The following is a 14,174-nucleotide window of genomic DNA, read 5'->3' as shown; positions in this document are numbered from 1 at the left end:
GATCTAAAATATTTTGGTATAAATCTCTTTCCTTCTAAATCTGAAACTTGAAATTCTTTAATTGATATCAACCCTCTATTTGATTGAAAGAGATTAAGGTTATATGTCGACCTTGATGAATATTCTACTAGGGGTGGATTGGAGTTGTTTGTGATCTAATCTTATGATAGATCGGTTAATTATAAGCGAAGTTAAATGAAAAAAGAGGATTGTACATTATGAAGAGTATTTGATGCTAAAGCTTTCACCTATTTTCATTAAGCCGATTATGATTTCTGTAAAGAATTAATCAAGAGCAATTAATTTTTTGAGAAAAGAATTAAGGCATTTAAATCCAAGATTGGAAGGTTAGTCTTCTTTTGAAGGAGATCAAAAGAATTTACTATGTATTGTAGATGGAAAGAATCAAGTTTTGAGATGCCATGATTTTATATATCAAAATTTTGTGAGCAGGCTTTCTACAAGAGAGATTGTTTAGGAGCTCGACGATGATATGATGGTTGCATCCTTTCAAAGTTTGAGGCTTCAAGTAAGTTAATTTCGAAATGAAATTATTTTAAGGAGGAAAAATGTAAGACCCAGCCCTTTAAGGAAATTGGGCCTGGTCTATTTGACCGGCCCAATTGAATTTGGCCTAAAATACAAAAAAAATCCTTAGTTCTGAGGTTGTAAAAGCCCCCATATCTAAAGCTAGTATGCTTGGGCAAAGGCTTATTGTTTCTATCCCTGTTATTTTAAAGTTGGGCAGTCTCAGCAAGTGAATCAAAATATTCTCATGCCTCATCAGGTTGTTTTTCCAAAAATCTATCATTGCACATGGTCTCTACAAACTGTTTCAACTGTGGAGACAAACCTTCGTAGAAAAAGTTAATAGTTCTCCAAGTTTCAAACCCATGATGAGGACATGAGAGAAGAAGTTCTTTAAATCTCTCCCAACATTCATAAAAGGTTTTATTATCTTTTTGTTGGAAATTACTGATTTGCTTTTTTAGAAAATTGATCCTTTGTGTGGGAAAGAACTTTTTCAAGAATTCTTTCTACATCTCTTGCCAGGTTCCTATTGATCTAGGCCACAAGGAGTTCAACCATGTTTTGGCCTTATCCTTCAAAGAAAAAGGGAACAACGTCAGCTTGAGGACATCCTTGGTATCCTACATTATCAAGAAAAATCATGCATGAAGGTTGACTAGTCCTGTAGGTTGTAGGTATTGTCTCAAAGTCATAATAGGAGGTTCACATTCTCGATCGTGGTGACTCCCCCGCATCTTCATTTAAATCAGCCATCTCACAAGGTATGAAATACTGCGAAGAAATCTTAGGAATGTGTCTCAAGGGATTGTCAAAAGGTACGACTTAATCGACCAGTGTTGTCCCTATTCCACTTTAGCATGTAAAATTTTTCTAGTTTTTATTATTATTATTATTATTATTAATTTTTTTTAAGAGCTGAAACTTACCTAAACTAAATCTCTAATTGGATTTGAAAATATACTAACAATTCAGCCGCTCCCCGGCAACGGCGCCAAAAACTTGATGCGTTTGCAAAATTGCTTTCCCAAGTGCAAGAGAATCGCTCAAGTAGTAAAACTCGGAAGGTCTATGTATTATTAGCATAATTTTAGATATAATTTGAGATGATTTCTAAGAATTGAAAGTAGAGAATAATAAGTAATTAAACAAAGTTCAATTAAATAGAGGTGGTTAGGGATCCGGAATCTCCCTTGACTATATTGCATCCAAGAAATAAACTCTTCGGTCCTTGATTAAAGATATAAAAGTAGAATAGATCTAATCATGGAATATATTTTATGAACATAAGAACTTAACTTCTAAGCATTCATCATGCCTATTACGTCTACGACAAATCAAATACTAAAGCAATCCATGTATTAATAAACATAAATCATTAAAGAACTATCTACAGAATAATTATGCAAGAATCCATAACACATCAAAAATATAAATCAATAAAAGCAAAGGTTCAGAGTTTACTTCAAGAAAAGCAATACATCAAAGGTTCCTCCATCACCCTTCACTTAAGAAATCAGCCTCTCATTACAAACATTAGCCTCTCTCTCTTTTTTTTTTGGAAACAGAGCATCCTCTGTTTCTTTCCTTTCTCCCCCCTCTCTGTTTTTTTAAGAATGAGAGATAACCCCTTTGCCCTAGCCGAGAGAGAGTTCCTCATATAGTTCGCCAGAGCTCTCTTGCCAGTGATGGATTCCTGGGAACGCACCGGAGACGGATGGCTAGGATGCGGGCGTCGTTCGAAATGCACATCCCAGCTGGCTGTGGGATACCCGAATGCGGGATCCGGGAAGCTCAAAATGCACATCCGACTGGCCACGGGATACTTGAACGCGGGATGCATCACGGAATGTTGGAACGGATGGATGCAGATGGCTGGGAACGTGGAAGGAAATCCAAAAGCTGGGAACGTGGAGCCTGGGACACGGAGGATCGCACGCGGATGGCTGGGATGCTTCACGAAAGGTTGGAACGCGGGAATGCAGACGGATCGCTGACGAATGCGGGGAATCGCGAGCTCCGAAAGCTGCGGATGCAGGGAGAATGCTGATCCGGAAGGTGGAACACGGACGACTGAATCAGAAGGTGATCCGTGGAAGATGGACGACTCGGCTTGCGAAGGAAGGAAGATTGAACACGGGATGCCCGAATGGTAAAGATGGAAAGGCTCCTGGAAGGCGGAAGCGCGGAAGAAGCGGATGCAGGGAGGCTGAAGATGGCAAGGATTGATTGCGAACTCTAGAAGGCTGAAATGTGGATGCTGGGACTTGTTGCGGAAGGATGAAACAAACTTCTCCCCTATTTTTTCATGGCTCATGGCTGATGTTTGTTTTTCTAATGAGAGGGAATCAGATCTGCTGATTATGTGGCTCGATTCGTCGTTGGATCTTCTCGGCTTGATGAATGTATGCCCTTGGATGTTCCATTGCACGTTGCCTCCGGATGGCTGCCATATGTCGTTCGAATGCAAGTGTGCTTGATAAATGGTGGGTTTGACCAGACCATGGCGAAGTTGAGCATGCGCGGCTTGGGTTATGCATCTTTCTAGACCCAATTTATACTAAATGCGCATTTTAGCTTTGATTTACGATCACCTGCACCCAACAAAAATATAATATTAAAGCAGTGATAATATCGTTATCTGTTAGCAATAATACTAATTTAAGTGGTATGTAGATCACATTTTTGTCCTCTCATTACATCTGTTTTCCTTCCAAGCCGCAGCCAGAAAAAAATTGCAATGCCTTCTCTATCTACATCCGTCCACCCCCCACCCCGCATCATCCTTTTTTTGTTTTGTTCTCTCTCAAATGACATTGGACTCCATCGTAAATTTCATAGATGTTTGATGATAGCAATCAAATGTCAAACAACTTAAATTTGCTTCAAATTAAGGACTGATATCTTCCGCAAACGTCATTGAGAATTATCTATGTCAAGTTGGTTGCACGATTAAGATGTGTTTTGGTATAAAATTTAGGTCACATGTGGCTAAGACTATCCCATATAGAGGCCAACATGTTTTATTTTTGATTATTAGCAAACTATATCTATCATGAAAGCAAGACCATATGTGCCAGAAGACTCATTCTGCAAATAGCTTTACAATATCTTTATTATATTTTCTACAATATCCTAACTCTTGCAACAAGGGGGTCTTGATGGGAATATAGGTATTACAAGTAGATCCAATCTAATTGACAAAGCATGATATAAAAAATCCCATCCCATTTCTTGGTCGATGACATTAAAAAATAATTGTTTTGAATTTTATTGGACACCTTATCCTTTTACATTAACATTCATGAAAAATTCAAAATCTAGTTTGTATTAAACATATATATATATATATATATATATATATATATATATATATATATATATATATATATATATATATATCAAGAATATAAATATAAGAAGATAATAAAGGCATTTACTAATTAAATTAGTAATTTAGTAACACCATGAGTCAAAAATAAAAAATAAAATCATTTGAGAGTTATACATGCAAATAAAAATTTTTAGAGAATAAATATATAATAAACTATATTTATAATTATATATGCAATTTAATAAATTAAAATTAAAATTTTTAAATCCAAATAAAAAATTAAAGAAATGCTACGATCCAAACAAATCTACCACTTTTTTCACTTCTGAATATCATCAATCTTCTCCTCCCACGATAAACAAGGAACACGGTGGAGAATATAGCAGTGCAACATAGCATTAATTTTTTAGAGAAAACAAAATCAAGCTATCAAGTTAGCTAACATTGGTGCTTAAGGTTTAATAAAATAAAGTAAACTTCTTAAATTCAGCAATTTCCCTATAACTTACCTGATACGGTAAAAGCTTTTTTTGATTACTGATTTATGGATTGGATTTCATTTGACCCATGGATAAAAATTAATAATCGGTTCGATCTACAATGATTTTGGATTAGTTTGCAACGATCAAATTATATCTAATCTTATTTCCACCCTTTCCGTCATCCATCCAGATCCACCAATTGCCAATCAATCCAATTGAATAAAACTTCAACCTTCCATGGCCAATTTTCTTCAACGTCAGACAGATGTAACGTTCGCTGCCACTTCCGATTTCCAAATTCCAGCCGGCCCATCCACCAGCGTGCAGGATATCGTATGAACGACGCGGCTACCACCAGGTCTCCCTTGGACTTTCGTTTCGCGCAAAGACTCGTGGCCAAGACTTCTTCAAAGTCATCTAGAATCCATCCGAACCAAAACAAAGTCCACACCTTCAATTAAATAACGCCATCGTTAAAACATCAAACTAGAATATAATTTGTGATCCAACCCACAAAAATATGTCGTCAGCAATCACTCAAACCGGAACCGTTTGATCTGTGATCCCTGGGTTTCCCGTGAACCCAATCTCCTGATGCCTGCGAAGCCAGACGGCTGCGACCGTAAGACGAGACAGAGTCCAACGGTCCAATTTTCTAGCGCAGGCTCGCAGCATGGCGATAGAATATCCCAGCCGTCTAAATCTCTTTTAAAAATATAAAAAAAATATAAATGGATAATAATAGATCGAAGTTAGTTTCGACTAAAGACGCCGTTCTCGGTTTCTTACCACCTTCGCCCCTTCGCTCGCAGTCTTGCGGCCCCCTTTTGACGTGATCGCCGCGTGGGAGACGAGAGAAAGCTCGTCTTTTTAACCTTCTACTCCTCCTCCATCGTTTCTTCGACTTGCCGTGGTGCTCAGATCCCTATCGTTGTGGGATTTTATTTTCCGAGGTACTTTTCTTTCTTCAAAATCCGTGGATTTGATTACTTTGATATCTTGTTCTTGGTTTCAGCGAGGGTTTGTGATCTATGTTACTGTTTTATTAGTTATTTCTTGAGTTCTTGAAGAGATTGAGAAGAAATGGTTCCGTTCGGTCTAACTTTGATCGTCGTATTGGAAAATGTTTCAGTTCTTGGAGGTGTCGCTCGTTTTGTAATTTTCGAGCCCAGTTCGACCTATAGTTTATAACCGGATTTATTAATGTCTAATTTGCTGATTTTTTTTGAGCGTTTACGATCTTTTCTCTTCGTTTTCTTCCCGTGGACTTTTTTTCTTGGGGGGTGTAAAGGAAATGGGAAGACTTGATTCTTTTCCGTTGATTTTATTTATTTTGGAATCATACCCATCTTTCAAAATTCCTCCTTTTTCCTCATGTTGATTCTGATTCTGTGGCTACTGGATTCGGTTTTCTGGGTTCTGATTGGCGTCTAAAGAAAATTTTCGATTCTTGAGGTTTTGAGTTTTTACTGATGGTATGTTGTAATTTGCCCTTTGTTTTTTTCTAAGGAAAAATTCTTGTATGGGCTGAAAATTCGCTAGTCTAGGCTTTTATCAGAATCATGTGTCTTTTATTATCTTTGCAACTACTTCCGTTTCTAAATTCCCGAATCTAGCGTTTGGTCTGCTGTCATCTATCTCTGTTCTTATCACTTATTAATGTTTCTATTATATGATCTTTTCTCAGAGAGAGAGACAGAGAGAGATCTTAGTGCCTAATCCATTTGTATTTGTAATCGTTGGTGATTTGTATTTGCAGCAAGATGAAAAGCTGAAGCAAGGCAGTTTTTGAACTGTTTTTGTTTTCTAAAAATTAACCCATATCAGATTTCTATTGTAGTTCTTTCTTGATTCACGTCTATTGAATATCTAATGCTTGGTTATTCATTTCAATTGCTGTTGCTTTTACTATCGTTTAGCAGAATCGGTACTCTTTGGTTTTCAACATATGTACTGGTAATATAGCTTCTCCAATTAACTTATGGATATGCTTCAGATTTTCCATTGCTATCTCCTTATATTGTGGTCACTGATGTTTCTGAGTATACTTTTGATCCCCTTGATTATTTTTTAAAATATTACTTCATAATTTTCTGGATTTTTCTTTCTATGATGCATGCATTCATTGCCACATAAATTAATTCTGAAGTCAGCTAACAGTATTTTTCTAATACCTGATCTGCCTGTTAATTTTCTTATTTCAAATGTGCAGCTTCTCGATACTCCTCTGTAAGACCTGATCTTATTATTTTCCTTCTTCCCCCTTTGCCTCCACTGTCTTGTCTGTTGTTTCTTTATATCATATTGATTTCTGCAATGCTTTTAACCTGTCCTTGTTCTTTCTTTTCCATTAATTTGATCCGTTTACTTAATTAAAGCATTTGTCATGTTAATTTTTTCCTCACCATCACTATGCAGATTTTAGTTTGATCTTTATCTTGTTCAGGCACGTCTTTTCACTTTTTTAGATAAACATTGTCTTTCACCTTGTTTGTGACATTATTTTTGTGTTTACCTCCTTATCTCCATCTCCTTTGGCCTATAGTGTGTTTGTGTCATTTAAGTAACATTTTTCCGAATTCAATGTTGGATAGCATTGATATTATATTCTAACAGTTTTTTCTTGTGCTGACAGGAATAACATTTGACAGATTTCAGTGGTGCTTAGAGTTTCGCTGTTTGTTTACTGCTTGTTTTGATATCTCTGTACTGCTGTTGACATGTCAAAAATTAGCGCAATGAGGACACCTGTGTCTAAGGCCTCTAAGCAACGTTCTGCTGATCCTGGGTTTTTGGGTTCCAATCCTTTTGATTCTGATTCGGAATCTAACTTGAATCACAAGAATGCAAGGGCTTCCTCAGCCCCTGCGATTAGCAGGGCAAATAAGGAAAGCTCCCAATTTGGTTATAGTGAGGATGAAGGAAGAGGTACTTCATCATCATATTCAGGCTTTTCATCCGCAAGAAACAAATACAAGAATGACTTCCGTGAATCGGGGGGTTTTGAAAACCAGTCTGTGCAAGAGCTAGAAAATTATGCTGTATACAAGGCTGACGAAACTACTCAGAAAGTAAATGGCTGTTTGAAGATAGCTGAAGAGATGAGAGACGATGCTTCAAGGACTCTTGTCACCCTGCATCAGCAGGGCCAGCAAATTAATCGGACTCATCTAACTACCATAGATGTTGATCATGAACTTAGTAGGGTATGCTTTCTTTACTTGATGCTCTTTTCTGTTGAACGTAGGTCTACTATTTGAACATGATAATCTAGCCAGATGTGAAGCCTTTTTCCTTTGAAAATTTGCAGGATTATGAATGCTTTGTTTTTTCTTGTCCACCAATAGGGCACGTGATTAATTCATAAGATATCATATTATACTTTATAAGAATCTTGCACTTCTGAGGTTCTGTTACTTAAATTACTGTGTCAGTTGGTGTGGATAACATTTGATGCCATTTATATTAATTGAGGTGTCTATTTTTTCTATTATATGCTATAGAACTGTTAAAATAGCGAGCTGATATTTCCTTTATTATTATTTTTTTTAATCCCAAGACTGATTATAAGCTTCCTCTCTTCCCGGATGCCAGCATTAAGATAAGAATTAGAAAACATTATCATACAGCAGAAATGTATCTAATAGTTCGATATTAGCTGAGATTTGGCATTGCCGCTGACATTAAATTAGCTGCAGAGATACTTCCTAGTTGTTGGTATCTTTTGGTGAATCATGGGTGAAGAAAGGAAATCTTTCAACATTTAATGATTGTCATATAGTAAAATAGGATGAGGCCCTATCTAGGAGTTATCTTGCTTTTTCTATTTTCCAGGGAGGCTTGGAATAAGTTGTATTTGTAGGGATGCTAGTTGGAACAATACTTCTGCCATTCCTTTATTTTCAGCACCTTTATACAGATGATACCACATACAGTTCCACCTATCATAATATAACGTCCCACTTCAACTCCATTCAAAACAAAAGTCCATTTCAAGACTAAATCATCTAAACTTAATATCTTTTTGTGGCTTTCACTGTATACAAAATGAGAAATGCAGATCCTTTTTTTTTTCCCTGGTATTTTCCAGGGAGGCTTGGAATAAGTTGTATTTGTAGGGATGCTAGTTGGAACAATACTTCTGCCATTCCTTTATTTTCAGCACCTTTATACAGATGATACCACATACAGTTCCACCTATCATAATATAACGTCCCACTTCAACTCCATTCAAAACAAAAGTCCATTTCAAGACTAAATCATCTAAACTTAATATCTTTTTGTGGCTTTCACTGTATACAAAATGAGAAATGCAGATCCTTTTTTTTTTCCCTGGTGAACAGAAATGCAGATGCTTACTGTGCAGCTTACAAACATATTCTATTTCAACCTTTAGTATTAAAGCCACATGTTTATTGAAAGTTGATGAATTATTTGACTTTAGAAATATATTTGATTACAAATTTCTTGATTGTTTGGTCATTGCTTTGTTTTTAGATTATCTGCAACCTGAAGGAATTGCCTTTTTGTTAAAGTTCCCATCTTCTCCAACTTAAACAAGATAGGATAAGCTAGCGAGGCATTCTTTCTTACACGGATCTCCTTGCTAATTCATACATTCTTTCTTTTTTGCCCAGGGTGAAAAGCTTTTGGGAAGTCTTGGGGGAATTTTCTCCAAGACATGGAAGCCAAAGAAAACTCGTACAATAAAGGGGCCTGCTTTAACAAGAGGTAAATCTTAAATAAAATGTGATAGGGTGATATGTCTTGGTTATATTTGTTATCTAATTTGGTCAAGCTATATACAGATGATTCTTTTATACGAAAGGGTAGCCACATGGAGCAGAGACAGAAATTGGGATTGTCAGGTCCTTTGCCTCGGTCCAATCCTCGAACTTTTCCTTCTGAACCGACATCTGCGCTGGAGCAAGTTGAGGTAATGCTGATAGTAGGAAACAGGAAATTATGATTAGCTATGTACACAACCAATGTACTTTATCTTATTATCTGGTTTGATTCAACAGATAGAGAAGGCCAAGCAAGATGATGCCCTTTCTGATTTGAGTAACTTGTTGGGTGAGCTGAAGGACATGGCTATTGACATGGGTTCTGAGATGGATAGGTCAGTTGTCTGTTTCTTTCCTGTTCCCCTTTTGTCATCTTGGCCTGGCCTGGGTTTCAATTTGGAGTACTTGTAGTTGCTGGTTTTGGTTAGAGGCTTCATAGTTCATTCATTTATGACTTCAGCCCTGAGCTGAAGCCAATCCCAGTAGATGATCCGCTTCTTACTAGGATATTGTATGTATGGTAGAGTTCTGCATTTGGGGGGAAAAATGTGGTGTCAAGGGGCATTACGGTAAAGAAAAAGTGGTAGGCAGTGCTGCCTCCCTGAAGTTTTGAATGATGCTATAGATGAATAGTGAGAACAAGAATACTTATCCTTTATTTTCATCAATTTGACGTGGGCGTCATGTAGCATCGCGAGCTTGTATCATGTTGTATCATGGGATACACCCAAATTTAACTGAGTGTTTGAACTGGTGAGGTGTGGAAAATATTGAGGACTGGATCTCATTATTATATGGGTATCAGTTGTATGTCATTGAATCATGTTATTGCTATGCATTGTTCTTTCCCCTGCCTCCTTTGGATGGAACTTTAGTTGATGACTTTGAGTGAATTCATTTTGTACAAGGAATGCTTTTCAGGTAATCACCGAGGCACATTTTTATTGTTGGCGTTGCTAGATGTTTTATGACATAAGCTACTTAATGACACATGCGATCTTATCCAAGCATTTCATTTCTGGTCACTAAATTCTGCATTAAAGCATAAATTTTTGAGCATAGGCTACATTAATTGTTTATTTTTATCGATTCCTATCTCAGTGAGCCTCCCCCTCGTTTTCTCTGCTAAATTGGACTTCTTTGGTAATTGCAGGCAAACCAAAGCTCTGGATAATATGCAGGATGATGTTGATGAACTAAATTTCAGAGTGAAAGGAGCAAACATTCGAGGGCGTCGGCTGCTTGGGAAATAGATCAATAATGTCTGAAAGGATCTTTATTGAAGACAGAAGCTGGTTCTCATCAACTTCCTGTGACCATGACCGGGGCATCATACTTTTATCATAACATTTTACCCATTGTATTGAATTGGCTCATGCTGGTTGTATGCATACATTACATTATAAATCGGATTGCCATTAATTGCATGCTTTTATGCTTCCTTTCCTTGTCAAGTTTACCACTCTTCTTTTTGACAATTTGCATCATGGTAAGAGTTGGGATTTCCTATGGAAAATCATGATCTAAAAGGCAAGAAAAACGAGCTTAAATTTTTTATCTAGAAACAAGAATGGATTATATAGGTTCCTGGGGAAGACCGCCGAAGATGACACTATACTAAACTCATTTGGAAGAACGGATGTCTTTAAGGTGCGCTCAACTTGGAAAACATGAGATCCAAGGCATCTTGCTGTGGCTGAGAGACCTGATCCAGATCAAAAGCCTGCACTGGTCCCACGAGTCACGATGGAAAGCACGTCATTGACGCCGCATGTGATTTTTTTTGTTTTTTGTTTTTTTGGGTTACAAATGGAGGCTAAGCCTGTAAGGAAAAGTATACTTTCTGAAGCATTACCTTTTCATTCAGGGCTCGTTTGGTTCGCGGGAAGCATTTTCCTTTCCAGAAATATGATTCCTGGAAAATAAATTCCTAGGAAGAGGATGCCTAGAAAAGTACTTTTGGCATGTTTGGTTGACCATGGAAAAGTGACAAATTTTCAAGGTGCTTATGTTTGGTTGGCCATCCACTTTCCTAGGAAAGTTATATATAATTCCTATTATGCCCTTAATAAAAATTAGGTTTTTAATGCCTCTTTAATGCTTCTTTAATGCTGAAGGGACTTTTTGGGAAAAAGTAAAAATGGAGTGATTCCCACCTCATAGGAAAGTAACTTTCCCATGTTTCTCATGGGAAAGACTTTCCCATGAAATGTGGGAATCACATTCCCATGGGAATACAACTTTCCCTTTTCTCTCCTTTGAAAACTCCAACCAAACAAGAGGCATCTCATTACTTTCTCGTTGACCACACTTTCCCCCCTTCTTTTCCCGCGAACCAAACGAGCCCTCAAGATTCGGCTCGGGTCCGGTGGTAGGGCAGCTAGTCCCCATTTAGAGCTTTGGGTGCAATCCAATCAGCAGCTTGTTTTGCTTCTCTACAAATGTGTAATGCTTTAAATGCAAAAGGGATTCTTTTTCCACCCCTGCAATTTGAAAATTTGTTAATCCAGGCTATAATGGTGATGGAATCCTTTTCAATCCAAATCTGTTTTGCATAATATATTGTACCAGCCCGAACCAAATGGTATAGGACATATCGTACCATACCAGTTCGATACCGATATTCAATATAAATGGTGTATTGATATTCGGTATGCTATACTGTGATGATATTTTGCTAGTATGGCACTAGTTTGAGGCTTGGTATCGAAACGACGAATTTTGCTGTTCAGTGCTCGACTTTAAAATATAATTTTTGTGGAGGAGAAATTCAAGTAGGCCATCTTATATATTTTTACATCTTTAATAACATATTGCAATAGAAAATAAAAATTGATGTTAGGATCAACCGGATATATCCTTATCTAGGAACAAACAAAACTAGCTTGAGAGAGAGCACCCCACCTTGATAAATCAAGTATTCTCCCATTGATTTCATTCCCCTAAGCGGGATCCTGAAAACCATTGTCTGAAAAGGACCATCATATTATCTCATCTCCCTGGACCCTTTTTTTTTCCTATATAAGAATCATCCCAAAGTAGGCCGCCTCCTCATTTGACTCACTCTTTTTCCGGCGGCCGCCTTTTGCTCTCTCTCTCTCTCTCAGATGCTTTCCCCTCACCACCACCACCACCAGAGCCATCAATGCTGCTGCTGCTGCTCTTGTTCGTCCTGCTGTTCCTCCTTCTCCACCCCCTCTCTTCCCCCTCTCCTTACCTCTGATCAACTCCTTCAAGCCCTCACCACCCAGCTCCTGCTCCAATCCCAATCCCAATCCCAATCCCCATCCCCATCCCCTCCTCATATCTACACCCATCACTATCTCAAATCCCACCAACCCTTCTACCAACCCCCACCCCCAACACATCAGCAGTCAAAGGATCACCACCATGACCACCAAACTCACCCTCTTCTCCACTCCCTTCTTCGCCGCGTCGCCGCCCTCGAATGCTCTCTTCCCCACCTCTCTTCCCCTTCTCCCCACCCTCCTCCCCTGTCTCCTCCGCCTCCTCCTCGTCCACAACCCTCGCCGGCGTCTCGTCCGCCTTCTTCTTCTTCTTCTTCCTCCTCCTATCGTCCTTCTCTTCGAGATGCGGCGGCAAGGACCATCCAGGCGCGCTTCCGGCTCTTCCTGGTGCGGCGGTCCCAGACCCTGCGCCACCTCAAACGCCTCGCTTCCATCAAATCCCACGCCGCCGCCCTCCGATCCTCGCTCTCCGACCAGACGGCCCGCCGCGATCCCAGAGCTCTCTCCGAGAGGGCCATGGATCTCCTCCTCCAGCTCGATTCTATCCAGGTTAGCCAAAAAGGATTTTTTTTTTTTGTTTTTTCTGTCCATCGGATCCAGAATCTTTATGGATTTCCTTCTTTCATTTGGTGGCAGAGCGGTGATCCGATGATTCGAGAAGGGAAACGGTCGATCAGCCGAGAGTTGGTCAGAATATTGGAGTTTGTGGACAAGGTGCTGGTGAAAGAGCGCGAGATGTCTCTCAGAGCAGTGGAGATCGCGGAAATGGGCACTAATGGAAGCGACGGATTTGAAGGAGTCGCTAGGGCTCCCGAGTATGATGGGGTGCTTCTACAATCTACCAAGCCGGGGAAAAAAGTGAGCTTTTTTGAGAATGGGAGGGGATCTAGGGCTTCTGCTGGCGCCTCTGAGCCATTTTCAGAGGATTATGAAGAATACAGTGATCACGGTATTCGGAGAGGTCACGTAGAGCGATTCGGAAGGGAAGTCGCAGGAATCAGGATATCAGAGCATTCGGAACCAGAAGAAAGGATTCATCAGCCAAAGGGTGATGAGAGGGGCTCTGAAGTTGGTTCTGAGAATGGAGATAGATATGGAAATGGTGGCAAGTTCTGCGGTCAGAATGGCAGTTTGAGTGGTCTCTCTGCTCCCTTGCCTGTCCAAATGGAGCGGAGAAGAGTATAGTGATTGCACCACATCCTGAGGTTATTCGTTCGCATCTATGATTTTACCACGGCTGGTTGCCTTTGCTGGTCCTTTGCCTCTTGGAAAGGTAAGAGAACAGCTGCTGTTTTGATGTTGTGTTATTAGTCATTTTGTGCTGTAGGCTTAGCTAAGTGACTGTTGTACTTCTGAACTGCCCTTTGGGCTAATCGTTTCAGGTATTGATGTTGTCCCACTTTTGGTAAACTAATCTCATTGTTGGTGATTTACTTATGTTCTGTTCTATTCTCCTGCTGCTATCGTATTCTTGGCCATGGGTAAGTAATTGTTGTGATTGGGTCTAGTTGGTGATAGCAAGGTATTGTCTGCTAGCTTGAAGACTCCCAGATGTAGTCGTTCCCTTAAAATCCACCGATTAGGATGCCTCAGAGCTCATTCAGTTACACTTTCTATTGATATGTGAAGTTTACTACCCTTACACAAGCTTGAAACAGGCTTATGTTTAATTAATTTGTGATCAAGGCAGTTGCTTTCTTGGTATAGTTGGATTTTGATAGGACTCATCATAATATTCTAATTATATCTAGTGAGATTTGAATACATCACACAGATCTTATTTTCTCAAGCAAGA

The 14,174-nt window shown here is 39.0% G+C and overlaps 2 protein-coding genes and 1 non-coding gene across 3 annotated transcripts; all 3 read left to right on the top strand.

Annotated features, from left to right (window-relative positions):
• Nucleotides 1-888: 888 nt before the first annotated feature.
• On the top strand, nucleotides 889-995 carry LOC113461366. Its single transcript, XR_003383593.1, has one exon. It is a non-coding gene; the product is annotated as a small nucleolar RNA R71 (small nucleolar RNA).
• Nucleotides 996-5,094: 4,099 nt separating this feature from the next.
• On the top strand, nucleotides 5,095-10,572 carry LOC103697631 (SNAP25 homologous protein SNAP33-like). The gene is made up of 6 exons (XM_008779539.3): nucleotides 5,095-5,297; nucleotides 6,980-7,550; nucleotides 8,982-9,075; nucleotides 9,153-9,280; nucleotides 9,369-9,466; nucleotides 10,285-10,572. Exons 2-6 carry the CDS (start codon nucleotides 7,065-7,067, stop codon nucleotides 10,382-10,384), a joined length of 906 nt encoding a protein of 301 aa, XP_008777761.2. The 5' UTR covers nucleotides 5,095-5,297; nucleotides 6,980-7,064; the 3' UTR covers nucleotides 10,385-10,572.
• Nucleotides 10,573-12,128: 1,556 nt separating this feature from the next.
• LOC103697632 (BAG family molecular chaperone regulator 8, chloroplastic) lies at nucleotides 12,129-13,816 on the top strand. The gene is made up of 2 exons (XM_008779540.4): nucleotides 12,129-12,928; nucleotides 13,016-13,816. The coding sequence occupies exons 1-2, from the start codon at nucleotides 12,239-12,241 to the stop codon at nucleotides 13,562-13,564; spliced, it is 1,239 nt and encodes a 412-aa protein (XP_008777762.2). The 5' UTR covers nucleotides 12,129-12,238; the 3' UTR covers nucleotides 13,565-13,816.
• Nucleotides 13,817-14,174: the final 358 nt, after the last annotated feature.

This window comes from Phoenix dactylifera, unplaced genomic scaffold (genome assembly GCF_009389715.1).
Source record: "Phoenix dactylifera cultivar Barhee BC4 unplaced genomic scaffold, palm_55x_up_171113_PBpolish2nd_filt_p 000138F, whole genome shotgun sequence".
NCBI lineage: Eukaryota > Viridiplantae > Streptophyta > Magnoliopsida > Arecales > Arecaceae > Phoenix > Phoenix dactylifera.
The sequence above is the reverse complement of the archived record's forward strand: the minus strand, read 5'-3'. Positions and strand labels throughout refer to the sequence as shown.